The sequence below is a fragment of the Impatiens glandulifera genome, chromosome 7 (genome assembly GCF_907164915.1).
Source record: "Impatiens glandulifera chromosome 7, dImpGla2.1, whole genome shotgun sequence".
NCBI classification, from domain to species: domain Eukaryota; kingdom Viridiplantae; phylum Streptophyta; class Magnoliopsida; order Ericales; family Balsaminaceae; genus Impatiens; species Impatiens glandulifera.
Genome location: NC_061868.1, coordinates 16,993,776 through 17,019,365, shown reverse-complemented (window position 1 = coordinate 17,019,365; position 25,590 = coordinate 16,993,776). Strand labels below are relative to the sequence as shown.

At 30.7% G+C, this 25,590-nt stretch overlaps 3 protein-coding genes, 1 long non-coding RNA gene, 6 other non-coding genes and 1 pseudogene across 10 annotated transcripts; 2 read left to right on the top strand and 9 right to left on the bottom strand.

The window, feature by feature from the left end:
- Positions 1-3,223: 3,223 nt before the first annotated feature.
- On the top strand, positions 3,224-6,919 carry LOC124945951 (cyclin-U1-1). Its single transcript, XM_047486491.1, has 2 exons — positions 3,224-3,729; positions 6,618-6,919. The coding sequence occupies exons 1-2, from the start codon at positions 3,353-3,355 to the stop codon at positions 6,829-6,831; spliced, it is 591 nt and encodes a 196-aa protein (XP_047342447.1). The 5' UTR covers positions 3,224-3,352; the 3' UTR covers positions 6,832-6,919.
- Positions 6,920-7,679: 760 nt separating this feature from the next.
- On the bottom strand, positions 7,680-13,329 carry LOC124945602 (zinc finger CCCH domain-containing protein 13). The gene is made up of 11 exons (XM_047486063.1): positions 13,108-13,329; positions 11,895-12,005; positions 11,407-11,437; positions 11,019-11,154; positions 10,850-10,906; positions 10,011-10,108; positions 9,611-9,682; positions 9,377-9,546; positions 8,903-9,072; positions 8,619-8,831; positions 7,680-7,922 (listed from the first exon to the last, which is right to left on the bottom strand). The coding sequence occupies exons 1-11, from the start codon at positions 13,241-13,243 to the stop codon at positions 7,857-7,859; spliced, it is 1,260 nt and encodes a 419-aa protein (XP_047342019.1). The 5' UTR covers positions 13,244-13,329; the 3' UTR covers positions 7,680-7,856.
- Positions 13,330-14,567: 1,238 nt separating this feature from the next.
- On the top strand, positions 14,568-19,352 carry LOC124945062 (traB domain-containing protein-like). Its single transcript, XM_047485431.1, has 9 exons — positions 14,568-15,172; positions 15,700-15,747; positions 15,841-15,900; positions 16,910-16,993; positions 17,094-17,198; positions 17,621-17,734; positions 17,830-17,930; positions 18,631-18,742; positions 19,024-19,352. The coding sequence occupies exons 1-9, from the start codon at positions 14,636-14,638 to the stop codon at positions 19,156-19,158; spliced, it is 1,296 nt and encodes a 431-aa protein (XP_047341387.1). The 5' UTR covers positions 14,568-14,635; the 3' UTR covers positions 19,159-19,352.
- A 2,077-nt stretch (positions 19,353-21,429) lies between these two features.
- On the bottom strand, positions 21,430-21,553 carry LOC124910908. The gene has a single exon (XR_007096518.1). It is a non-coding gene; the product is annotated as a small nucleolar RNA snoR80 (small nucleolar RNA).
- A 765-nt stretch (positions 21,554-22,318) lies between these two features.
- On the bottom strand, positions 22,319-23,824 carry LOC124910530. Its single transcript, XR_007096428.1, has 2 exons — positions 23,726-23,824; positions 22,319-22,710 (listed from the first exon to the last, which is right to left on the bottom strand). It is a non-coding gene; the product is annotated as an uncharacterized LOC124910530 (long non-coding RNA).
- LOC124910862 lies at positions 22,471-22,555 on the bottom strand. The gene has a single exon (XR_007096481.1). It is a non-coding gene; the product is annotated as a small nucleolar RNA R11/Z151 (small nucleolar RNA).
- LOC124910847 lies at positions 22,626-22,720 on the bottom strand (annotated as a pseudogene).
- LOC124910906 lies at positions 22,778-22,904 on the bottom strand. The gene has a single exon (XR_007096517.1). It is a non-coding gene; the product is annotated as a small nucleolar RNA snoR80 (small nucleolar RNA).
- LOC124910848 lies at positions 23,041-23,136 on the bottom strand. The gene has a single exon (XR_007096467.1). It is a non-coding gene; the product is annotated as a small nucleolar RNA Z157/R69/R10 (small nucleolar RNA).
- On the bottom strand, positions 23,248-23,360 carry LOC124910869. Its single transcript, XR_007096486.1, has one exon. It is a non-coding gene; the product is annotated as a small nucleolar RNA Z152/R70/R12 (small nucleolar RNA).
- On the bottom strand, positions 23,422-23,505 carry LOC124910857. Its single transcript, XR_007096476.1, has one exon. It is a non-coding gene; the product is annotated as a small nucleolar RNA R11/Z151 (small nucleolar RNA).
- Positions 23,825-25,590: the final 1,766 nt, after the last annotated feature.

Below are 25,590 nucleotides of genomic sequence, written 5' to 3'. Positions count from 1 at the left end.
GGTGATAGTATTTGGTTAATGCTTGTTCATAAATGATCAAAGTTAGTGTTTAGGCATGACACGTAAAGGGGACATGAAAGTTTAATAAACTTTTCATGTAAATTATTAATAAGTAACATCTTCAAGCGATCAAATGTGTATGATTGTAGAACTTCCACATCATGTTCTCCTCTAGAATGACCATCTCAATGGTTGTTCTTCTCCTCCCAGAAACTTCAACAACTCCCATAAGCCATTTGTATTAGTAGATCTCGTATCTTGATCTGTCATTTTGTTCTCCAGAATGACCATCTCAACGATTCTACTTCTACCGACAACTTCAACAACCTCATAAGCTCTATCGTTTTAGTAGAGCTTGCATCTTGATCTTCCATATCATCTTCTCCTCTATAATGGTAATCTTAGTGGTTATGTTTACTTCTATCGACAACTTTAGAGACCCCATAAGCTATGTTGTTTAAGTAGATCCCGCATCTTGATTTATCACATTGCCTTCTCCTTCAGAACTTGTCAATCTCAATGCTTACTGTTGTCATCTTAATTGAAATAACAAACAATCGAATTAACCTTTATCTGATACCAGTTTATTGTAACGGGAATACGTGAGATGACGTAAGAAATAAAGAAAGACATAAATTTTAACGTGGTTCACCAAGATAAAGCTTGGCTACATCCACCAATAGAGAGAATATTTTTAGAAGATCATAATAGAGATTGCATCAAGTTAGACTAAGGTTATGACACGAGTTTATATAACATTCAGTCCCTTGAAACCCTAATAGATACATAACTGGGACTAGAAACGATGCTCTCAAGTCAAAAACTTCAGTTTTCTAAAGTGTCCGACTGCACCTTTAAATAAGTTTCAATTAGGTCAATACTAATATCTTGGCAATAAATCTCCAAAATATTATCACAATATTTTACCATAACAAAATATTATATTTTCTTTTGTGTTAATCTTATTTCCTTAAATCAAGATTATACACCTAAAATATATATTCTTTCTTTTTTGTTAAATATTATCTTTCCTTGCACCATCAATTCAAGACATTACAACAATATATATAATATACATATATATATATAACGAGTTACTCAAACAATAAATATAAAGCTCGAGCTCGATTTTATAATTGAGCTACTCGAACTCGACTCAAGTTCGGTCAAACCGAGATCGAGCTGAGCTTTGACCGAACTACTCACGAGCATCTTGACTCGTTTACATCTCTCGATGTTTAATTAAGACCTTTTAGGAACCCGTAGAATTCCACTTATGAGATTTATGTCTTTGAGTAGTGTCTCTCAACATAAAGACCATAAGGAGACCTTTATATCCTTTCATGCTTTTTATCCCAGCATTAGAACATTCCTTTTACTCGCACACCTAAACCTGCTAGAAGAACGTGACATTGAAGATTGAAGGCAGCCGCTTAATTACTTGCTCTGTATAGTTTAATATCGCATTATTAAATGATAAACTACTTGTGTACTTCTAGAATTAGGGTTTAGAAAAACTTATAACCTAGAACTATGGTTGACTCAAACTAAATCCCTCTATCTTGCATATCTCATATATCCATTGCATATCATTTACTCAACCTTTGTCGCATTCTCCACACTTTCTACCTATTAAGTCTATCTCCAACTATACTTATGTTTTCCTTAACTTATCCATTTCAAACATTCAAACCATTTTTGTCATCTAGACACACTCACATTATCCTCAATTCTAAATGGTTCATTTTAATCATAAACAGGTATAACCCTTCAAAATTGATTAAATCTTAAAATTGGTTAGCAAAAAATCGTAAGTGCAAACACATATTTAGCTTTTTAAATAATCAACCCACTAGAGTAACTCATGTAAAAAAATTATAAGACCAAATGTCACGAGCTCAATTCTTCCTTATAATGTCTTAAATTGAAGTAAAATTATGGATCATGTTAACTCCCTACATTAAAAAATAATAAAAATAAATAATAAATATATAACAATAATAATAATAATAATAATAAATTAAACAACTAATGATTTGACAACAAACAAACGACAAAATTATAAAACTCACATCTTTTAAAAGAATTTTAAACCTCTTTTTGACTTATTTTAATCATTTAAAATTAATTATGTCAAAATTTTCTAAGACCAATATTTATTTTGCTAGAATTTAAGAAAAAAGAGAAAACATAATTTATATATATATAATGATGCTTAATTTCAAAAGTGTCTGGATTATCGGGTCGAGAGTTGTGGTTAATTTGAATATATATTTGAGAGTAAATGGATACTTGGATCAGATTGTGGGTTAACTCGCACATAAATTTAAAACGGTTAAAAATAAAATTAGAAATATTATATATATGTTTCGAACTTGCAACCTAACAAAACAAGTACAACTCTTTAATCAACTAGGCTAATAAAACTTTATATTTTAAATTAAATATCAAATTTAATGAACGGTGACATTTTAACAATATAAGTTCAACTTTTTAACTATCTAATATATATATATATATATATATATAATGTTTAATTTCAAAGTGTTCGGATTGTCGGGTCAAGAGTAGTGGTTAATTATAATATATATATGTGAGAGTAAATGAATATTTGGGTTGGATTGTGGGTTGACCCACCCGTAAACTTAAAACTCAAAACGGAAAATTCAATCTAAATCAAAACATTCTCTTAGAGGTGATTCTCCAGGAGCTTGTTTGATCTTGGTTATTTGAGGAGTTTTGGGTTTTATTTAAAAAAATTGGATTGATAAAAAAAATAAGGTTTTAACTGATTTAATTACTAAAATGTCTTTTATATTTAAAATTTAAAAAAAATATATATATTTTAATATGTTATTAATAAAATGAGTGATTATATATAGAGAAGATGAGAATTTTTAAAAATTAGGTAAAATCCTAAATAAGAAAAAAAAATATCCATACCAAACAAGAAAAAAAAAATCAAACATATATATTTATTGAATAAAGACTGTTTTATATTCTAAATTAATAAATTCATCAAAACCTTGAGTTGAGACGTTGATATGAAAGAAAGATTAGTCAAGATAATAGTCCATACAATGAGAACCATGTAATAAAATATTCTATTTTTTGATTTTATCCTATGTTATCTCTACAGACAAGTGAACATGAAAGGCCACGTGTCAGAAACCCATTTAATGCTCATCCTATAATCCGATAAGTCATCTCAGATACACTCTGTAATATTCTTCAGCCAACCAAATAACTCTTTTTTTTATCCCTAGCTGTCGACAGTATGGCTGCTCATAATTTTCTCTCTCATCGACCATCATAAAAAGAAGAAGAAAAAGAAAGTAAGGATGCCGTATAGATGTTAGAATTAAGGGATTCAGGCGTGGAAATCGATGATGAATCGACATCATCATCATCTCCACGAGTTCTTTCTGTATTATCATCGGCTCTGGAGAAGCTTGTGGCACGAAATGATGGGTTAATTAGGGGTACTGAATTGCTTATGGGGAAGAGCTTGAGTGCTTTCAATGGAATGAGAGCACCAAGTATTAGCATATCCAAGTATTTGGAGAGAATTTACAAGTATACAAATTGTAGCCCTTCGAGCTTCGTAGTTGGGTATGTTTATATTGATAGATTGGCACATAAGCACCCGGATTCATTAGTCGTATCGCATAATATTCATCGATTGATCGTCACCAGTGTTATGATTGCCTCCAAGATGCTTGATGATGTGTAAAACCTCTATCCCTCTCTCTCTCTCTCTTTATAAATCAATCTTCTATATATGTTACATGAAAAAGATTTAGGTTTTTTGAAAAATGCTTATCTAAAAAAATCACTTGGACTATTAATAAGTTATATATTTTTAAAAAATTGAATACTTAAAGGTTTAATATATTGATTGATTGTTTGATTATAAGATATATTTACTCCAAAACAATAGGTTTACAAAATATATATATTAATGAGTAGATTTGAAAATATAATCATCTCCTATTGGATATTGTTGAATATTATTAACTATTATCTTTGTGGAAAATTATTAAATTAGTGCATTGTTGGAATTTGGTTAGAAAGTTCTATCTTATTGAAATTTATTTTTCTCATTAGAAAGTCTAAGTTTTGACACCTACCGATTTTAACTCATATTTGGATTCCGGAGATAATGCCTTCATAATTCCTGACTGTTGGGCTTCCCCAAATCTTAAAACATTTTAAAAAATATAAATTTAATCTAATGATATGCTGTATCCCGCAATAAAATCCCTAATATTTTGTAAAGAAAAAAAAGCTATTTATTAATCTAACACACCAAGATGTCCCAATTGAAAGAGTCAACATAAGATATAAAAAATAATTATAAACATACTAGTTCTCCTAAACTAAAGAAAACAACTAATCTATTTTATATATATATTATATATATAACAATATTCAACATTATAAGTTAAATAATCTATAAATAATCTATAAGGTGTTTTAGTAATCATCGATTTAGAATTAAAATTAGAATTTGAGTCAAATCTTAAGTTTGGTGGAGCATCTCAATTGAAAGTGAAATTTGACTTTCAATTTTAATGGCATATTTTTATAATTTTCAATAGCTAGAAATTATAATTTCAATTTTTTTATGTTTTGTAAATAAAAATATATTATTATTTTATTATTTACAATTATTCGTGCTAAACCGATAACTTATTTTTTGAATTTTAAAAATTAAAATATTTAACTGGTATATTTTTTAAAAATTTAGTAAGTTAACCTTTCAAACTAATAATTTTGTTTGAATTTAGGAGGTTAGATGTTGAACTAATATTTTGTCTTATTGAATTTAGAAAGTTAACCTTCCGAACTAATATATTTTTTTTAATCTTAGCAAATTAACATGATTAACTGATATTTTTTTCTTCTTCATGAGAATCGATATCTAAAAATATTCTTATACCTGAGTTTTCTTAAGTTGTGTCAAACAAATGTCTTAATAATATAGATAATATATATTTAAATTATTTTTATTATATATCTTTTTCAAACGAGAATTGAAATTGAATTATTATATTATAAAAACAAATTCAAACATAATAATTGAATTATAATTTAATGTAAATATTAATTCCAATTCCAATAAAACTTTAGAGGGGAATATATTGAATCTAAGTGAGTTCTAATATATATTTTGAGTGAAGTCTGGTCTATATATTAATTGAGTTCTAAGTCATTCTCTTATCTTTTGATTGAAATCAAGTCTCATTGATTAAATCATTTAATTAGAATATATATATATATATATATATATATATATATATATATATATATTTATTTATTTATTTATTAAGTGAGTACTAAATCATTCTTTATATTTTGAGTCGAGTCTTATTGATTAAATCATTTAGAATTGAGTCAAGTCGAGTCTTATTGATTAAATCATTTAGAAGAATTATATATACAGTGAGTACTAAATCATTCCTAATATTTTGTGTCAAGTCGGTCTTATTGATTAAATAATTTAGAAGAATTATATGTATATATATTAAGTGTGTTCTAAATCATTTCTTATATGTCTCATAGGAATTATATATATATAATTCTTATATATTGAGTAAAGTCTTCTCATTGATTAAATCATTTAAAAGAATTAATATTTATATATATAATTCTTATATATGAGTTCTAAATCATTCCTTATATATATTTCTTATATATTGATTATTGAGTCAAGTCTGGTCTCATTCATTAAATTATTTAAAAGAATTATATATATAACTCTCCCTCCCTATATAATCTATAATACTAATTCATTTTAGGTCTCACTAACTAAATAATCTAAATGAATTTCCTAAATCACTCCCCATATATACCAAGTCAATTCATGTCTCATTGATTAAATAATTTAGATGAATTCCTAAATTCTTTTTCACTCTATATATATAATTGATTAAATAATCCAGATTAGTTTCCTAAATCACTCCTTGTATATATATAACTTGCTCCCTATATATAAATCTAGTCTAGTCAAAGTCAAGTCAAGTCAAGTCTTACTAAATTAAATTCTCAGTCTTAGGCTTGGAACATGGGGCCTCATTTGATGATGAAGGGGTTTTGGGGATAAAATTCAATTTTTATCTTAAAATTCAAACATTTTATCAACCATTAAATTAAATAATATTATCACAAAGGACAAATTAGTTATCAAATTTTAAAAACCAGTTTTTTTCTACTATTTATGAAACAAGAGTTTTTTTTAATAAAACACATATAAAACCCTCTCCTCAAACAAGGCCGAGCTGCAATTGTGATATTCTAAATAATTAAATAATTTAATTCAAGTTATTCAATTATTTAAATAATTAGTAACATTTTAATTATATTTTTTTTGGTAAAAAGATTTAAAAGAATTGATATTTTAATTTTTTTTTAGAATTGATATTTTAATTAATAAATTAAATAATGTGATATATAAGAGGGATAGTAAAATGATTTTTGATTAGAAACCAAATAAGACTTGTTTTAGTAAAAATAGTAATAACATAACAAATGAAATAACTTATTTTAATTTTATATTAATTATTGTTAAAAGTTTAATATTGATATTTAATTTTTTATATTACTTGTGAATACAGACATTACAACAATGCGTTTTACGCTAAGGTGGGAGGAGTAAGCAATGCAGAGCTAAACAAAATGGAATTGGAGCTTCTTTTTTTACTGGATTTCGGAGTTTCAGTCGGTTCCAGTATTTTTGAGAGTTATTGTGTCTATCTTGAAAAGGAAATGCTTTTAAACAACATCAACAAAGTGCCCATTGACCATGTCAACTCACTTGAACAATTGTGAGATTGATGCATGCATGCTCTCATGATATGTTTTGTTATTTCTAACTTACATTATTTTTGTTCAATTTATAAATGGCTCCTCCATCTTATTTCTCTGTTTCAAGCTAGGTTATAGACAGAGCTGTCTCGTTCATTTTTTAGGTAAGGGACATCTAAAATTTGAGACTTAAATTTTGATCCCTGCTTCAATCTAATTAAACTTTAAGTCTCTGTTGAGAAAAGAATTTCAAAGATCTAATTAATTTTTGAGTCACTATTGAGAGAAGGATTTTAGAAGTAGAGAACCGAGTAGAAAGAAACATAAAACCTCATTTTTATTTTTTATAGTACTGCATGAAAAAAAAATGGGCCTTAATTTTAAGGCCCTAGGCAGTGGCCCATCTTACCCACCCTAATAGCCGGCCCTAAGAAAATTTAAAAATATTTTTTAGATTGACAATTCACATCCATTAATTTGATTTATTTGTCCCAAAACTATCTTGAATAAATATCCAATCATATTAACCCACCAAAATTATTAAGACTCTTATTTGAAAAATAAATAAATTGACCAAGAAAACTCTAATTTAAAGGATGTTATAACTATAAAACAATGCTAGTCATCCTGAAAAAATAAATACAAATTAAAAAAAAACAAAAAAAAAACATTAACCCTAAAGAATGAATCCATAACAACTGATAAAGCAAGGTTCAAAGCAGGAACAAAATCTTATAAAAAAAACTTTATATCTTAATTTGCCATTAATCATAACAGAATATATTTTTGTTTCCTATCCACTAATCTACTAATTGCATTTTGAGCCTGAAATAAATTTAGTCAAAATCACAAGCCGCAGATCAATCTGGTTAAAGTTCAAAAACTGAAACTATTGACCAAAGAGGATCAAAGTCTTTACAAGGCGACAAATAATGAAAGAACACGGCCCTGTAATACACCAAAAAAGGAGTGAGATTTCAAGTAAAAACACCAAATCACTTGAACTCAACTCAATGCAGTTCCAAAGCACCATCCATTCAAACAAAAGATCAAACAATATCCACATCCACTAGTTCTTCTTCATTCCCATTAACATTCTTATTGTCTCCCTTGTACTGCACAGATCAACACAACATCCATCAAAACTTTTGAACAAACTCTAATTCTTTTTGTTCAATAAACTAATATGCATTTTTTTTTCTGTCTTTCTAAAGTCTTACATCACAATGACATATCAAATAATTTGTATCATGATCAAGAAAATATAATCAGAATCATGGTACATAAAAAATATTATACCAAATGAAGTAAACAATCACATAATGATGAAAAAATTAATAATCACTTTCAATTTTAACTTTGAAGATTTTTCTATGGAACCTAATTGTGTCAAACATTGCTACAAAAATACCATTTTCCAAATAGGCTCATTGTGAATTCTTTGATAGATTATCTCATTCAGAACCTGTTTGCTCTGCAGCATAAGCCTTGTTTGATATTAGTTATTTGAGATTAACTTCAAATAAATCACTATCCAATTAACAATTTACACACCAATCACATCATTTAGAATCAACCAAAATTTGTATATAATATATACAAATAGTCATTATATAATTATACCCCAGTTACCCAAATAACCTAATTTGGAAATAATCACTTAGGTTATTCAAATAACTCTAGATCAAACAAGGCCTTAATCTTTATTTACTTTGCTTGTCTGTCAAAAAATAATTTAACTAAGATTTTTTTAGTAAAAGCATATATGGAAGCAGAGCTACATTAACATTTATCTTCTAATAGATTCTTACCTTATTTTGAGGCGGTGGAGGAAGTGGTGGAGGTAGAAATGGCAATCGTCGGGATGAACGTGAAGCAGCAGCCTCTATCTGAGATCCAACAGAGCCGATTCCCACCACATCAACATTTTCCTCCCCATCTATCATTTCAATAACTTGATCTTCTGCATGTGCTGCCATGCTGGTTGGTGGCAAACCAGCTTGCTCACCACCACCACCTTTGTACTGCATATATCGGTAAGTAAAATATTTTACTCTTTCCTACAATCAAAGAGACCACAGAAAAGAAAACAAACCTTATCTGCTGAAAGGACATTAAAAGAGGCATTCTTCTCCATTTTCTTCATGTTCTCTCTGGTGCGTTGATAACCATTATCTTCTCCATCAGCTCTCACGTTGTTTTTATCCCACCTAGATCGTTTCTCCAATCCAATCATTCCCACTGGATTCAATTCTCTTTCCACATCTATGAATAATATAAGATATTGATGAAGAATAAAACTAATCCTTGATTTAATATAATTTACAACAAGAAATATTTCATACATATAGAAGTCTATTAATTTTTTACCGCAATCTTACCATATCTTGCAACAAGAAAGTTTTATAAAAACAAATCAATAAAAATATCTGTGGAAAAGTTATATAGGTTATGTGACTAGCCATGAAATAAGAAGTCCATGGGACAATTAAGAATACCAAACTATGGTGGGATGAGAACAGACAAAGGTCATGAGTAGAGTAGCAATACTATTGAAAGTTAATTATACCTGATTTTGAAACATCAGTAGCAATTCTTGAATTGATTCTAGGCCTTTTCTTTCTTGGAGAAGCAACCCCCCCATCACTTAAGATATTGATATTTGAATCCTCATTATCACCAAGTCGAATGGAGTCTGAACCTAGTTGCTCTCCTAGTTTCTGAAGTCGTGACTGTGATCTATAAGACAACAACACTAAGAATAAAGCCAGGTTGGAGTAAAGATTAATATTAAAAAACTTACCTGTTTAGTTCTTCCTGTAAGTGCAAGTGACGCTCATGTGCTTTAAGAAATTTCTTCATTTTTGAAGTAATCCTGCAAATAGGAAAGAAAATAAAATAAATACAAGGTTACAACAGGATCAACTAGAATTTTTTTTTTATCAATACCCATCTAGCAACAATTTGCTGAAAATACTTCATAATCAAATCATCAACTAAAATTACTAACATCTTTACTTGTTTTTTGTAATATTTTAAAATATTAAATAAAGGGATACTTTAGTTATTTAAACCAAATAATATACTTTTTAATCAAACAAGGTTTTTTTTCTATACAAAAATAGATTATTTCAAAATAACCCTACATCAAACAAGCTCTTAGTTTGACGAATGCACTAAAGTTGTGTAATCTGGACTTTAACCTCTTGCATTCCTCACTCTCTTGCGATAGTTGTGCCTCAAGCTCCTTTATTCTAGAAGTCAAACGATCTGCTTCATGTGTCCTCTCTTGCAGGTAAACCTTACGAGCAATGAAATATAAGTCAAAATGACGGACTTGAGCATCCACATAGATATTTACAACTCAGGTAGTGTTTATCACTCCAATATTTCACCCCATATAAAACAAGGCCTTACTTTATGTTGCATTGGTGATAAACACAATATTTCGATTTATCATATCTGACAAGAAAAAGTGTTTGATGAGAAATTTATGAATTAATTCACCACTATTCAAATCTTCCTCGAGTCTTGTGAGTAAGATATTCTAGCACATAATCCACCCGAGGTAGCCCAGTGTAGGAGTATCTCACTGCAAGTGTGATATTCTAGCACATAAATTACTTTCAACATCATAAATGAGAAAATCCAGGTGAGGCAGGCCACTTGATCAATCTCCATATATGAGGATGCACATGATCACAGATCACAACTAAGATACAACTGACATAAATAAGTTAGAATTTGCATAATTACTTTAGGTTCTTCTGTTATCTCAGCAACACTTACTTATCAAAATCACTTGTAAACACCTAGACATAAATGCTTTCATTAAACAATCAAACTTAGTATTGATGACTGAATAAACCCAAATAATCATTAAGTGGAAGATCCAAACACAATTTTTCTGGGGGAAAAGCCCAGTATGATCAACACTTAGATCATTGCACTAAGAGAAAAAAATATTCTCTAGACGTAACAGAATAAGAAACTAAAATAAATTGCAACGGGACTTGAAGAAACCATATTAAAATGAACCAACCTCTAACTTGTATTTGTCCTCATCGAGCATGATAATGTCTGACTGCACTTGCCTCAACTGCCAACGCGAGGAAAGATATGTATAGCGGGGTTAACATTACCAAAGAATACCCGACAAATGTTTTATCAGTTATTCACCCCTCAGAACCAAAACTAGATAAGAGTCATACATGCTCATGAAGAACGCTTCTGGTATTAGATGATAACTGCTTTCTACCACTAAGATGGTCGTCAGTGCCAACAGATATTTTGGCACTCCCTGAGAAATCACTTCGATCATCTATCTCCATTCTTCTATTTCTATCACTGTAACACATAACCCATTAAATATAGGACAAAAACAACGTTAGGAAAAGCTACAAGCACTTGTACAACCACTTATTAGACTTAAAAATATAATATTCCTCTGTTCACAAAAATTATTCCAAGGGTTTCCATTTACATCTGCTACATAATAAATAAAAATTTCAAGGAAGCACAATAAAAACAAGCAATTAGTAAAATAAATGATAGATGATGAAGCAAAAGAGACACTATGATGGAATCAAATGGACTTACCTAATTTTTGGGGATCTGTTAGGACTGTTACCTGCGAACAAAATAATATAAAGTAGGAATAAGAATGGATAGAGAAAGGACTGTAACATGAAGAATCTGAAAATGAAGAAAAAGAAAGCTACTTGAATTGATAAGATGGTGAAGCATAAAAATATAAAAAAGGAAAAAGAAGTCTGTTTAACTTAAGAATTTTAGTAAGCTGTAATAGTGACTCATTACTGTGAGAAAATTAATATATTAATACATTGGGTGAGAATGTTTTATGTAGATGGTTCATTCCATAATATTTCACTTTAGAAGTAGGAATAAGGTCAAGTACATGTGACAGTTTATTTGCCCAAAGCTATGTTCCTAATTTCAATGCATGCTGTAAAAAGATAAATTGCTGCAAATACATCCCAAGACAAACATATATGTCAAACGTTAACATCATGAAGGAAAGTGCAAAGGAACACGAGAAGAAGACACAAAAGGATCAAATATCTAACCGCGCAAAGAATTCCGGACTCTTTCATCTTTTCCAGGAGAATGTCTTCGCACTGGAGAACGTTTTCTGTCGAGCTTATCTCGCAAGTCATTATGTCTGTGATCTCGTCTATCTGCATGAAAGAAGACTAGTACTTCAAGTGAACTAAAAAAAGTTGTCCGATATATACCACTTCCAAAATGAAGGAGGGCCCATCACGTGATAAATCAATCTTACCATTACAAGGTACAAATGATTTAACATACAAATGAACAGTTTTAGTGCCTTCCTTCAAGTTCCAATATCCAATACACCTTGGCGAGTTGATATCTCATAAAATGAAATAGATATATGTATACCAATATTTGTGCTTTCACCGTTGAGAAAACCATTTGAACACCACATAAGGAACCAATAAAAGATATAGAAACCCTTTCTCCTTGAACAATGATGATAAGATATATGATTCACCCATATGCAACATGTATGTGCTTTCTGCACCATAATATATATGAAACTTTGCACCCGAGTTCCTTTTGCAATATCATACATGGAGAAGTTGATAAAGAAGAATTCATGAAATACCACATTCTCCACATTAATACAAACTGCAGGACTGGCATATAAAACATTTGATAATCTTCCGTGTCAACTTGTCAATGTACATGTTTTGGAAGATTCTATGTTCCATAAACACCTATAACTGGATGCTTCATGAAAACCCAATGTTTCTTAAAGCACTATGATAAACCAAGATGAAGTTTGCCCAAGAACAATACCACAAGCAGCATTAATATAAAAACCAATCAGCACAATCTGTTCTGATGGAACAAAAATACTAAAATCTGTCAGTCAGCGCGTTTGAATACAAGTTCGCCATAAAAAATACAATACTAAAATATTTCTTTACATAGGTTGTTTTTAAATAGATATAACAGCATGAACAACAAGGAGAACAAGTTATGGAATTTCGGAACATCTTAGACTGAGCACAATTCATTCAAAATAGAGTGCAGAATGGAACCGAGCTGATGCATGAACAATAAGCATAACCAGAAATGATTCTATTAATTGGCACTTATGTTCTTAACTCAGTTTCAAGTGATGTTTTAACAAATTCGCACCTAAACACACAGCCACGATACAAGATGAATCAAAATCCAATAAACAAATCGTGTATGTTCTAACAGATTTGCAGTACGACATGAAAAATAAACAAATCAACAAAGCGTTACCGTTTAAAGTATTAGTGAACCGTCGAAGCTCGGTTTCTCCATGAGCAAACGTGCAGGTTTCACGCGGACAACGTCCTTCTCTCTGATACAGAATGCACAGCCTCGTCTTGAAATTGCTTGGATTCCTTACCACCATAACTGATATCAGCAAGTAGATATTGAGTATTGTAAGAATTCTGAAAAAGAATGAAAAGGGAACAGAGAGCTTCTCAATGTATTAGAAACCCTAGAATCCAACTGATTGTTTTTTAGGCCTAGTTTGTTTTAGATAAGTGTTAATTTTATCGAAGGATCCTAATAATTGTTTTAATTGCGCAAATGACCAACGTCTAATAAAAATTGTGCAAATGACCACTTTCTATTTTTCGGACAAAAATATCCCGCAGCGTCACCTTATGCGACAGAACCCTAATTCATTGAGTATGTCGTCGCGTGACAAGCGTACCGTCGTGAGTCGCAAATGTGCCGTCGTGAGACGCAAACGTGTGAGCATGCCGTCTCGGTATTTTTGTTCGAAAAATATAAAATAATCATTTGCATAATTTTAATAAACACGGGCACAATTAAAAGAATTATTTTGACAATCTAATCAAAATTCCGTCTAAAATATATTTATGTAATCTTTACTCTATATAATCAAAAGTTTATTTGAAAATAACAATTTTTATATATTTTTTCTGTAATTAAATTTTTATTTTTTATATGCCGACCAGACCGAATAGAAATCAGATAAAAACTAATTATAATTATTTAAGAAGAAATTTATTATTAATTAATTTATAGAAAATGAATAATTGATTCATCGCGAATTGGGGTAGTTGAAACTAATCTAAAGAACGCTAAAAAAGGTTCGTCTGGCTGATTTTACAATGCATCTTTTCATTCAGTAACGTTAAAAATATCATGTCGCGTAACGTGACGCTGCGTCGTACGACAAAACTTTAATTCGTCGTTTACAATGCATCTTTTCATTCAGTAACGTTAAAAATATCATGTCGCATAACGTGACGCTGCGTCGTACGACGGAACCTTAATTCGTCGAGTGTGCTGTCGCGAGACGTAACCGTGTCATCGCGAGACGCGACCTTGTGAGCGTGCCGTCGCGAGACGTGACTGTACCGTCGCAAGACGAAGTATTTTTGTCCGATAAATAGAAAGTGATCATTTGCACAATTTTTATTAGACGCTATTTATCTGCGAAATGAAGTCAATTATTATGATAATTTCATCAAATTTTGTAGAAAATATTTATATAATCATTATCATAAATAATAAAAAAAAAATTTGAAAATAACAATTTTTTATATATTTTTTCTTTAATTAATATAAAAAATAGAATTTCGGAAGTTATATATTTTTTTTATATGCCGACCACACCGAATAGAAATCGGATAAAAGCTAATTATAATTATTTAAGAAGAATTTTATTATTAATTAATTTAAAGAAAATAAAAAATTGAGTTCATCGCGAATTGGGGTAGTTGAAACTAATCTAAATAACGCTAACAAAGGTCTGGCTGATTTTATAATGCACCTTTCTTGTTCATTGAGTAACGTTAACTCGCTCAAATCAAGGTTTCGAAATCCCTTTCTCTCTCCAATTACATCAACTATCTGTAGCAAGAAAAAGGATAAAATCGCGAGCTCGAATCATCGTAATCTGATCTTCACTCCAATCAGCTCTCGATTCTCTCTTTCTGCATATACCTGCACCGCCGGCCGCCGCACTCTCGTTCAGTTAAAGAAGGGAATGGATTTGGACGCAGCTGTAGCGGCTTCTTACGAGAACGAGAACGAGGACTTCATTAGTGTCGATGCTAAGGAAGGAGGTGCTGCTGATTTGGAAGAGTTGGTCCAGAGCATCGTATCTGTTGAAGGTGAATTTGGAGAAAGTAGTGGTGATGGTTATGCTTCGGAGGGGAGATATGAAGACGAGGACGGTCTAAATCAGAACAGGGATCTACCGGAAGAGTTGTTGCATAATGTGGTGATGCTATCTTGCGAATCATCGGCGTCTGGCGGAATCTGCGATGTTTATCTAGTTGGAACTGCTCACGTGTCAAAGGTGCGATTCTTGTGGAAATTACGGTAACTTGAAATCGATTCAATTTCACGTAGACAAGAAGGAGGTTCTTTATTTAGTTAGTGTTTTCTATATCCATGGAGTTGAATTTGGAAATGAAAATGATCGAAAAGCATCAGGAATTACATTTTTATCTGAAATGATGAGAAAAGAAATTCAAGATTCCTCTAACATTGTTGTCCATATGAGGAGAAGTGGGAATAATTGATGTGATGTTCAGGTCATGGATGCAGTTTGTTTGAATGATATCATTTAACATTTTACACGTGAAGAAACATAAAGCAATAATGTTTGAAGAACAGTATTAAATTGCTATACATATTGTGCACTAACCTTTCATTGCAATGTTTTTTGTGCACGAATTCTTGTTATTTTTTTCTGTTTACGCAACAACTTTACCCAGCATTTGCTACAAAGCCATCTGTTTAGTTATACTCTTACGATATTGCATTTGATCCATCTTTCTAGCAGTGTGATTACTTTGTATACTAATAACTGTGATGGTGTAGGAGTCTTGCCGAGAAGTTGAGGCTGTGATCAGTTTTCTAAAACCCCAGGTACTTGTAAGCGTAGAAACTGTACAAGAGACTCTGTTGCTACTTTTGTTCACAAAGTAACTATTATACTTGGTTTAATTGTACTTATTTTAGGTGGTCTTCTTGGAGTTATGCTCAAGCCGGGTGGCTGTTCTTTCTCCTCAAAATCTGAAGGTTTGTATACATACGACGTTTTTTAACACACATCTTTGAGCTTAGGATTTTCATTACCAATAAGAAAGAACATTTTCTTTTTGTGCCAACAATGATGAACATATATTGAGGAACTGGACGGAATGGCATTTGAGACATTGCACTCTAATTCATGTCATAAACCTATATAGTCCTTGTGTTTTCGCACGCGAAAGCAATATTGCTTTCCAAATCCAACATAACCGTTTGGGCTCCTTATATATACTATCAATTTCCTTATTTTTTTGTTAGTTTTAGGCCTCCCTTGAGTTGTTTTCTTCTTCATGTTCTTTCTCTTATCTATTTTGTTTCCTAGTTTGTTATATAGGGATTTATTGATTCTTTTCGGTCATTTTTTGGGGGGGTTTTTTGAAAAAGGTTTATGTATATTAAAAATAATAAAAATTTCACTCACTATGGTCAAAATAAGACCAAACAAATATAAGCAGCAATGACATGTGATGAGTTCAGGAGAGGAAAAAGTGTTCCTTCCGACAAAGCAGACAATGTATCCAAACCTCTTTTTGTGTTCTTTTTGCCTCCCTTCTATCATAGTTAATCCGATTAAAAAATACTATATTCCTCTTTCCAGTTTTGTTTGATCCATCTTCTTCTTTTTGGTTATCTACTTTCTCCTCATTCCTTCATGCCATCTTGATTAGACTTGCCAGCTTTTCCCTCATTCTGAAGGTCCTCAATACCATAAACCAAAACAAAACTTTGAAATGGAACAAGCTTACCTTGGGAAATTATTCTTTTCGGACATTACTAGATTAAATCCTGCAAAATTATGAACATGATATTTAAGTTATTTTATTATTACTGCATCATAGTTTGACTATTGGTTACATGTTCACGGACATAGACACAATGCAAAAGGTGTCAAACTTGACAAGATCAACTTCTCATAGAGAACTAAAGAAAAAAGTCCAGAACTGCAATTTTTTATTTTCATATTCAAGGGGACTGACTGTATGACTTTATTTGATAGGTCCCAACCATGGCAGACATGATAGATATGTGGAAAAAAAATCATAATCTCTTTGGAGTACTCTACAGTTGGTTTCTTGCTAAGGTATGACCTCTCTCAGATTTCTGTTTGCCCTTACACTACCATCTCTAGAGTATTTACAGTCATTGTAGCTGATTTTTCTTTTTTCTGCTTTGCATTTCAGGTTGCCAGTAAGCTAGAGGTTTTCCCTGGTGCTGAATTTCGAACGGGATACGACGAAGCAATGAAGTATGGCGGAAAAGTAATACTTGGTGATCGCCCAGTTAATGTAAGAAATTTCTCCAAATTTTTCGGGTAGTTACCTCTCATAAATAGCTGCTAGACACTCCAAAAAGGGCTTGTTTAACCCCCTTTAAGTTTTATCCTATCATACATCACTTCATCAATCAAATCATCTAAATAATCAACCAAACCACCAAATTACCCATACTTTATTTTTATAACAATTTAAATATTAAATACAAATAATATTTTTGTCTTCTAACCCATATTACCCCAAATAATCCATTTTTCATTAATCAATATCTTTCCAAAAAATTGGTTTATTTCAAAAAAACAAAATACACTACATCAAACAAGCTCAAAGTGCAATTTTCTGTTTGTTTACATCCAGATTCAATCTGAGTAGCATCTTTTGACCAGTAAAAAGTAGAGAAGTGACTGGTAATCTTTTAATTCTTCGTTTTGTAGGTAACCTTAAGAAGGACATGGGGGAAAATGCCATTGTGGCATAAAACAAAGTTAATCTACTCCTTGTTGTTTCAAGCTCTGTTTTTGCCAGACCCTGAGGAGCTTAATAGAATGGCAAGATTCTCCCTCACTTTTCTATTCGTTGTATCGTAAGTTACCAAATTTCTAAAAATGCTTTTTGACACCTCTTTGGTTTTGCACATCTTCAGCTGAAGGAAATGGATGATATTGACATGTTGACTCTCGTGATTCAAGAGATGAGCAAACAATTCCCCACTCTCATGGAAACCCTTGTGCATGAGCGAGATCAGTAAGAATATTCAAGTTGTATATTTCTACATTATTATCTTTACTAACTTCTTACTTTCACATTTCAGATCATTAGTGTTTCTCCCATTTTCTTATGTTTAGTTTACACTGAAAAGAACCCAAATTGAGTTTCTAGTATTTTAATGAAGAAGGGGAAAGTCTTAGATAAACTTCTTTCACATTAATAAATATTATGCATCAAGGGACCAAAATCTAATCTCAATGGAAATTAACTACGAAGAGAATAAATATAAAAGAATAGTATAATTATCATAACCACTAATAATAATGATCTAATACTTCTAATTAACCAACCACGTTTCATCGCATGATTGGCCCTTTGAAACCCTAATCTTTATTACTAAGTTAACTTTTGTCTAATAATGCAATAATCCTCAACTACATAATTCCAGTGAATGGGTTTAGCTTGTTTTTACTTAATAGTGATATTTTCTTTGTCTTGCTTTTGGAGTATCTGACAAATCCTATATCTGGTTGTCTATTTTTTTGTATTATCAACATGCAAATTTGCAGCTTTTCATATTTACATGTAATCTTCAACAATTATGCCAGAACTTCATATGCATGGAATTTTAAACAAATTGGAATACCTTAATAGCTGCATTAATGCCTTCTTTTGGATAAACTGTGGTGGAGTTATATTGTGATACTCTTTAAAAAGATTCAATCCTTATATTTAGGTATATGTCATCCATGTTGCTAAGAGTAGCTGGAGATCATAATTCTGTCGTTGCAGTTGTTGGTAAAGGACATCTACAGGGAATTAAAAAGCACTGGAAGCAGCCTGTCGAGGTAACCGAATTGTTTCACAAATTTTAATCCAAAAAAGAAGTCATCTGGAACGAATAAATGAATATCGAATCTCGATTTAACTAAAAACGTCCTGATTTATGTGGGGTTCGTACTACCCGAAAGAAAATGTTGAATCTGAAATATGATTATATAATATACTGTTTCATAAACTTTCTTTATTTCATTTTCTGTAAGTTTGAAATATTTTAGAATTATGAACTTAAGATACAATTTTATGTAAGTTTGATATGATTTCATCTTCTTGTTTGACACGATTTCAGATGACGAGACTTTTAAATATGGATTTACAACCTCCGTCGCGAGCTATTTCTGTTACAAAGGTATTAACGTTCATTGGAGTTGCAGTTGCTGGTGCAGCTATAATTTCTGGTATTTACATGTCGAGTAAGAAGTAGCATCGAAACAGTTAAAAAAAAAAACTAAAATACTTCATTTTTCTTAAGAATTCATTACTTTTATGTTTGTTTTTTTTCTTCTTAGACATTATTATATACATGGTGTTTAGCTTGGGATATGTAACCTTTTTTTTTATAGGAAAAGAAGATTGGGATAAAACTTAGTTGTATGGACATATTTGCTTTCTTTGAGATTCATTTGCTTTCTTCATTTCAACTTAATCTATTTTCTTTTACAACTACAAAAAGAGTTCAATAATGATAGGGAGATTGAATTTATCACTTATTTAAATTGTTCTAATGCCCCTGATGTCTAGTATTTATCACATTTAAATTAGATAATATTTAAAAATATATATACTGGTCGAAATGGGAATGTGTATCAACTTAATTTGACTAATCAAGAACAATGTTATAACAATAAGGGTTATTTTATATACAAGTTGAAATCTCACACCATTATCATTTTCGTACAGACATTTTCCCTAACTTATTTAACCATTATTAATTAGTACAATCATTCTATATTAAGAACATATGGTTTATGTCTTTTTCATTTTTACTTTATACAGCAATACTCTTCTTCAATATGCTCTTTTTTAATTTCATTTTTAGATCTTCCAGAACAATGTTAGATAATTATCTAAATCAGAAATTTAAAATTTAATAAGAAAAAAAATTATTAACCGGATATGTGGGTAAATTATACCTTTAGAATTGGAATGTTTAATTTCAATTCTTAATTTTTATTAAAAAATCTAATATTAAGAATTGAAATTAAAATTTTAATAATAAAATTTAAATCAATCTAATTTTATAATTCTAAATTCGACTTTTTTAGATCGAAAAAATAAAATATCTTATTATTTTATTATTTACAATACGAATAATATGTTTAACAAACAAATATATTTATTTTTTTAATTTAATAAGTTTAACATTTTAAATCGATATATATTCCATTAAAATGGTTAAAATATATATTTTTTTAAATGTTGACCATTGATATATTCTAAGTGGTGTGTCAAAATAATATTTTAACAATAAATAATGTATATTAAAATTGAGAAATGATAGAAGCAATAAAAAAACAAATACCAAGAATCATGTCTCTATGTCTCTCACGACAACATTTTTAAAACTATAATACAATTTTTATTTTATTTTTCCTTCTATTTTTCATATTTTTGTCACTTTCACTCTTTTCTCAACAACGTTTTCTTCTTTCTCATTTTTTTTCAACTTCATCTTTCAATGATAAGTCTTTGAGTCTCTCTTCGTTTTCTATTATGTTTCCTCTAAGAGCATCCAAATGTGTCGAAAAGAGGCAAAAACAAAATCCCGAAATATGCTCTTATTTAGATGTGTCTCGAAAATATCTATATTCGAGTTTTGAGAATAAAATCCCGATCATGCACATTTTTGCGACAATAACGTCCTGAATGTTTTCATTTTCACAAAAAAAAGTCTTAAAATATTCACTTTTGAGACATATTTTGTATGTATAAAATTATCTATTTAACGAGCTTCACAGTTCATTTGTCTAAATAATATAAAATCAACAACTTAATCCTAAAAAAAAAAGACATGAGAGAGTACACAACTAAACCATCCAAATAAATAAATAAAAGTTGTCAACAATTGAACAAAGATTTAGTTTTATGACATGATCAACAAAAAGAGGCGGTGCTTTGGAAGTCTTCTATCACTATTTCTTTCTAAATGCTCTCACAAACTTTCTTGATATCTCATTAGGTCGTTTGATTGTAGTAGATGTGCGATCATCCAATAGAGTGACAATGAAGTAAACATTAAAGAAGATGATGTTCAGTACGTATTTGGCATCCCTAAAGGGAAGATAAAGATAAGATAAAGATTGTAAAATACGTCTCAAACAAGACCAAATGCTCTGACTAGCATACGAAGTTGACGGAATTTTAGAGTCTATAGATAATTACACCTACAAATGAAGGTTCTAAAATGACCGAAATGCAAGACAAAATGTTTAAGAATAAAGCAACTGACAACAATTTGAAGACAGACTTTGTCCTAAATGTAAATCATTTAGTACAAAGTCTATCTTAAAATTATTGACGGCTGCTGTATTCTCCAACATTTTGTCTAACATTTCGGTAACTTTAGAACCATCACTTGTATTTATAATTCCGCATCGATTCCTAAATTCTGTCAACTTTGTATGGTTGTTGGAACACCTATCTCGTTTCTGACGTATTCTATAATCTTTATCTCTCTCAATTTAATGCACAGGCAAAATTTAAATAGCGTTTTCAAGATTAAATAACACAAAGTAGAAACTAATAATCAGGATATACCACAACATTCATATTTCATCCGTGGCATTAAACTTAGGAACAAATTAATCCACAGTATTAGTAATGGAAGCATTCAAAAACAAAGAGGCAATATATTCAACTAAACATCCATGTATGAACATATTAATTGGTATTTACAGTTAAAATATTTGAAGAAAAGTGTAAAAACAAATAAGTAGGAATGTGGAAAGTCTATAAATGTCTCTTCCACTGCCCCTAGTACCCTAGTAGCATCAATCTGATGCCTAACCTCAACCTTGAATACAATAATCTTTACAAAACATAGTAGTTTTGATAATAAATTATGAAAACAAAGGTGTGATAATAAATTACACGGGAAGGAGATACTTAAAATTAATCTAAAATTTCAATACCTAATGCTCACATAACTCGTAGGAGTTTTTTTAGACCATTCTAAGAAATCCAATTTTCAATATGTATTTGGTACTTTGACATATAATGTCACAACATTCAATCAACGAAATACAATTTAGCCATTTAACTAAAATAACTGGAGAGAAAAACAAATCTTCATCAAAGGTGTTTTAAATAAAACTGATGTGATAAAACCTTGATCCAAAAAATCAATTCCTATTAAAGAATTTGAGATTCACAGAAATGCAGAAAAAAATAAGGCCAAAATGTCAATTTATCCTGAAAGAAGTTGTTATTTAACCTGAAAAGATAATAAAATCAAATAGAACGATATAAAATCAATGAAATGTATTTCTCATGGCAAATCCCAAAAGGTAATGGCAGAAACTGCTACTCAAGGCAATAGGATATGAGATCGCACACCATCTGAAGAACAGGAAACTCCCATCTCCTAAGAGAGAAAATCTCAACCATTCATTGATCAGAAAAGGAGGCTCAATCTTTGACGACTATGAATGGAATTTGCAAAGACTAAATAATTTGCTCCATTAGAATAGTTGTCAGATTAAAATAACACATTCAGATCAATAAAAAAATATAAAAGGGGCCTCAATGTGTGTAACATTCAGATCATTGAAAAAAATCTCACTGAAATCCGCTAAGATAATGTGATTTTTCATCATAAGCCCAAAAATGAAATTATGAATGGGTTCTTGTCCAATATGTTGAATGTCAATGAACAAAAACAATAAAAATAAATTGTGTACTCAGACAGCCAAGGGTTTGTCTTCAATAATGGGATAAAACCCAAGATCAGAAACTCTAGTCCACATAAGTCTCGTCACTGCACAAAACAATTTAACAATCTAACATCAAGTAGAATAAAACATTTGCATTATAAGGAGAAATCAACATTTATGTGGCGTTTCCAGGATTAAGTAACACAGAGTAAAAGTTAGTAATCAGGATATAACCACAATATTCATATTGCGTCCGTGCCATTAAACTAAAAGGAACATATTAATCCCCAGTATTGGTAAAGGACGCATTGAAACTAAAAACATTGTGAAAGATCCAATGTATAACATAAACTTGGTCTCATACTTGAATAGAACAAACATCTTTACCATCATGATTAAGATGAGAAATAATGATCAACTACGATTTCAAATAAACTATGTGCTCAGACAGCCAAGGGTTTGTCTTCAATAATGGGATAAATCCCAAGATCAGAAACTCTAGTCCACAAAAGTCTCATCACCGCAACAATTTCAGAATACAACAATATTCATATTGATTATGAATGACACCAATGAATGAAGTAATTATATTAAAAAAAATGAATGGAGAAATAACCAATGAGGATGTGTGTGTATGTATGTATACTCAGTGGAAGGAGAAGTCGTTTATTAAGGGACTCACGGAGAGACACAAAAGTGTCCCTAATTCCACTGCCCTAATCACCAATTTGGTGTTTAGTCTCATCATTGCATAGAATAACCACATCTCTAAAAATAATAGTTTTAAGAGAAAATTCAATTGCTAAGAACAACAAGGGCTTCAGTGTGTGTAACAATCAGATCATTGAAAAATTCTCACTGAAATCCGCTAAGATATATGAATTTTTCATCATAAGCCCAGAAAAACAATCCAAAAGATAGATGAATTAATTTTTGAAAAGAACTCTTAATTCAAAAAATAACAGCTATTGAAATCCCAGATCAGAAACTCTAGTCAATATAAATTACTCAACACTGCACTCAGAAAATTCACAATCTATAAAGATGAAATGCACGAAAAAGATGAAGGAAAAGATTAAAACACAAACTTTGAAAAATCAAATGAAAGCGAGAACCTACCGTACGCCGGAGAAGATGTTGATGAAACATAGGAATCGTCACTTCCACGGAGAAGAAAAGATGATATTGAAATGCAGAGGGCTTGGGAGGAATAAATAGGACACTATTTCTCCGTAATTAGGGTTTCCACCCTCCAGCCATTATGGGAAATTTGATGAAATGGGCCTCACAAGTGTCTTAATTCAAAAAAAAGTCTTTGCAAAATGGGCTTTTTCTCTTGCGAAAAGTCTAAAATACCCTTTGCGTGTCTAATCGCTCATTTCGAGAAATGTCATCCACGCATTTGTAGTCTTCAATTTGTAAGGTCCGATTAAATTTTAACAATGATTAGTCAAATTATTTTATTTGGTCAAAGTTATTATTTTATTAAACAAGGACAATTTAGTCGATAAAGTAGACCAACTAATGAGAAATTAAATAGAATAACTAATGAGAAATTAAATAGACTATATTAAGTCATTTAAAAAGAAATAAAATTAAAAATACTCTTTTTAAGCTATAATTTTAAAATTAAAATTTTATTGGGATGATTTTCACCTTATTATTGTCATAATAATTGTTTATTTTTTTTATCTTCTTTTTTTGAAATTTTCTTACACATTTTGGATGACTCTCAATTATTGAAAACATGAATATTCGTATGTCATTCATCGATCCCAACATGTATCCACATCTCATATCCATATTTAAATGCATTGAAGCAAAATACTTCTTTAACGTGTTGAGATTGTATGGGGCCGAACACTTAGATGTTCGTCGAGTGTAGTGAATCGAGTCGCTCCTCCCGAGAAGATTTTCCTGATGACAAACAGTCATTCCCATCGTTGATGAAATTAACCTCTCGGATCCATCAATTCTCTTGTCTTCTTTAGTACCAAGTCACCTTCCTGAAAGTTACGAGGTTTGACTTTCTTATTGAAGACATGTGTCATTTAATTTTGGTACATCTAAGTGTGATAGAGGGCCTCCAATCACCAATCTTCCATTATATCCAACTAGTTGTATCAGACTTTCATCAAATCTTCTTCCACAACTTGACTTGAGCACTTTAAGCGTGAGAAATTTGATCTCGATAGGTTGCACGTCGTCCATACCATAGACCGATGACAACAAAATTTCATCCTTAGACGTTCGAGCAGTCGTTCGATAACCCCACAAGGCATAATGTAGTTTCTCGTATCAACCTTGTATGTTTGGGTCATCTTCTTCATGATCGTGATGATATTCTTGTTAGTTGCCTCAACTATCCCGTTAGTTTGTGGTTATTATGAAGATAACTTATGATGTACAATTTTGAACTCGTCCAACCCTTTGAGTACTTTCCCTTGGAAGTGACACCCATTGTTTGAAATCATTGAATGAGGTATTCTGTATCGCAAGATGATATTATTCTTATGAATTTGGCCACATGTGATAACTTCAATACTTTGTATGACATCGCATCTAACTATTTGGTGAAGTAATCAATCGCTACTAGTATATCCATTCATGAATATATATATAATGACTTGAAATATACGAGGTCTTAATGACCCAATCAAAATCAAGGAAATCAGAAGGATTATTGAGGATCCGAAGTTGACCATAATTAGAATTTTGGAGACTAAGATTAAGAGTCAAAATGTGGACATAATCAAAGGACTTTGTTTGGACAACAATTGGAATTTGATGCACAATTCAAACATGAGAACATGCATAATATGAGTAGTTGGGATACTAAAGTGATTGATGTTAAGTTGCTGCATTCTGATGATCAAGTCACAATGGTTGAAGTTAAGAGCAAAATTGATGAGAATCTCCTTTGTTTGGAAATCGTCTACGACAATAACTCGGGATCGGACAAAAGGTTGTTGTGGAATTTCTTG